Raw genomic sequence first — 1,349 nt, forward strand, 5'->3', positions numbered from 1 at the left:
AGCTAGTCACAGAGAGGAGCAGTTAGCTACGGCTAATTGTAGCTAGCCACAGGCAGCAGTAGCTAGCTACAGCTAGCCACGGCTAGCCAGAAGCAGCTAGCTACGGCAAGCTGCAACTAGCCGCAGGCAGCAGCAGCTAGCCACGGCTAGCTGCAGCTAGCAGCAGCTAGCAGCAGCTAGCTAGCTGGGGCTGGCAGCAGCTAGCCACAGTGGACTGCAGCTAGCTGCATGCGAAGTATGCATGCGGTGGCATTAAACCTCTAAGTCCTTGAGTTTGAGAAAAGTCGAGTTTAATTTATTTTGAATTTTCGAGATTAAAAGCAAATAAAGATAAAAATGATTTATTATTTATAAATGAAATAAAGTTAAAAATGATATATTTATTTATGAATTGTTTTTGTCTTTATTTGTTTTGCTGCTGCTGCTTCCCTCAGACACAGCAGCATCGACGGCCAGCAGCTCGTGTGGGAAGTCTCGCAGAAATCGGCGAATAAATATAAAATTTTGAAACAGTTTGATAAATTTGAAAATGAAATAATAAAAATAATTCAAAGTTTCGAAAGAATGCGAAATAACAATTCGGAAATAAATCGAAAAGGAGAATTTCGGAAATCCAAGCTGCGGCGGTGCTGGGGTGTACAGACACCCCAGAGTGGTTGTCTAGGCAGGAGCCTCGAGGGCTCTTTTGCAGTTCTTTAAGCATTTAAATAAATATATTAATTGTTTTAAAATAATAAAATTGTTATTTTAAATGTATTTATTTCGTTTCAGCCGATGTGCGAGCAAAGACACGCCAGCCACAGACAACAAAGAACCCGATGCATGCACGGGGCCCCTCACTTTGTCTTCTTCCTTTCCTTTTTTAACTCTAATTAATTCCTTTTATTTAATTAAATGCAATTTTATGCATTTTTGCTTTTTTCCTGTTGCGCGGGCCCTCGGGTTGCGTGCAGGCTGCAAACCCTAGCGAAACCCTAAACCCTGGCGAAACCCTTAACCCTACCGCAAACCCTAAACCCTCGCGGGCGCTCGTGGCTCTTCTCTGCGCAGCGCAGAACGCGCGGAAGCTGCTGCTGAGGGGGACAGGGAGCTGCGGGCGCTAAACCCTAAACCCTAAACCCTAGCCCCGGCGCCGCAAACCCTCGTCCCAAACCCTCGCCCAAACCCTAAACCCTCGAAAATGAACACCCTCGACAACCTCTGCCCCCTTGATGGAAGATACCGCAGCTCCACAGAAGAGCTGCGGAGGGTTTGGGGGGACTGCCAGTTGATGCGGCTGCGCGTGTACGTGGAGGTGAGGGTTTACTCGCTAGGGTTTAGGGTTTAGGGTTTAGGGTTTAGGGTTTGGG

The 1,349-nt window shown here is 46.6% G+C and overlaps 1 protein-coding gene across 1 annotated transcript in view; it reads left to right on the forward strand.

Annotated features, from left to right (window-relative positions):
- Positions 1-1,180: 1,180 nt before the first annotated feature.
- ETH_00003080 (adenylosuccinate lyase, putative) overlaps positions 1,181-1,349 on the forward strand; it is a gene marked incomplete at both ends in the record, with an annotated part of 3,372 nt that continues 3,203 nt past the window's right edge. The window contains one exon of the mRNA XM_013376649.1: positions 1,181-1,294. Within this exon, the coding sequence (XP_013232103.1) occupies positions 1,181-1,294 (114 nt within the window). The remainder of the gene's footprint in view (positions 1,295-1,349) is intronic.

The sequence above is a fragment of the Eimeria tenella genome, genomic scaffold, assembly GCF_000499545.2.
Source record: "Eimeria tenella Houghton genomic scaffold, Eth_scaff384, whole genome shotgun sequence".
NCBI lineage: Eukaryota > Apicomplexa > Conoidasida > Eucoccidiorida > Eimeriidae > Eimeria > Eimeria tenella.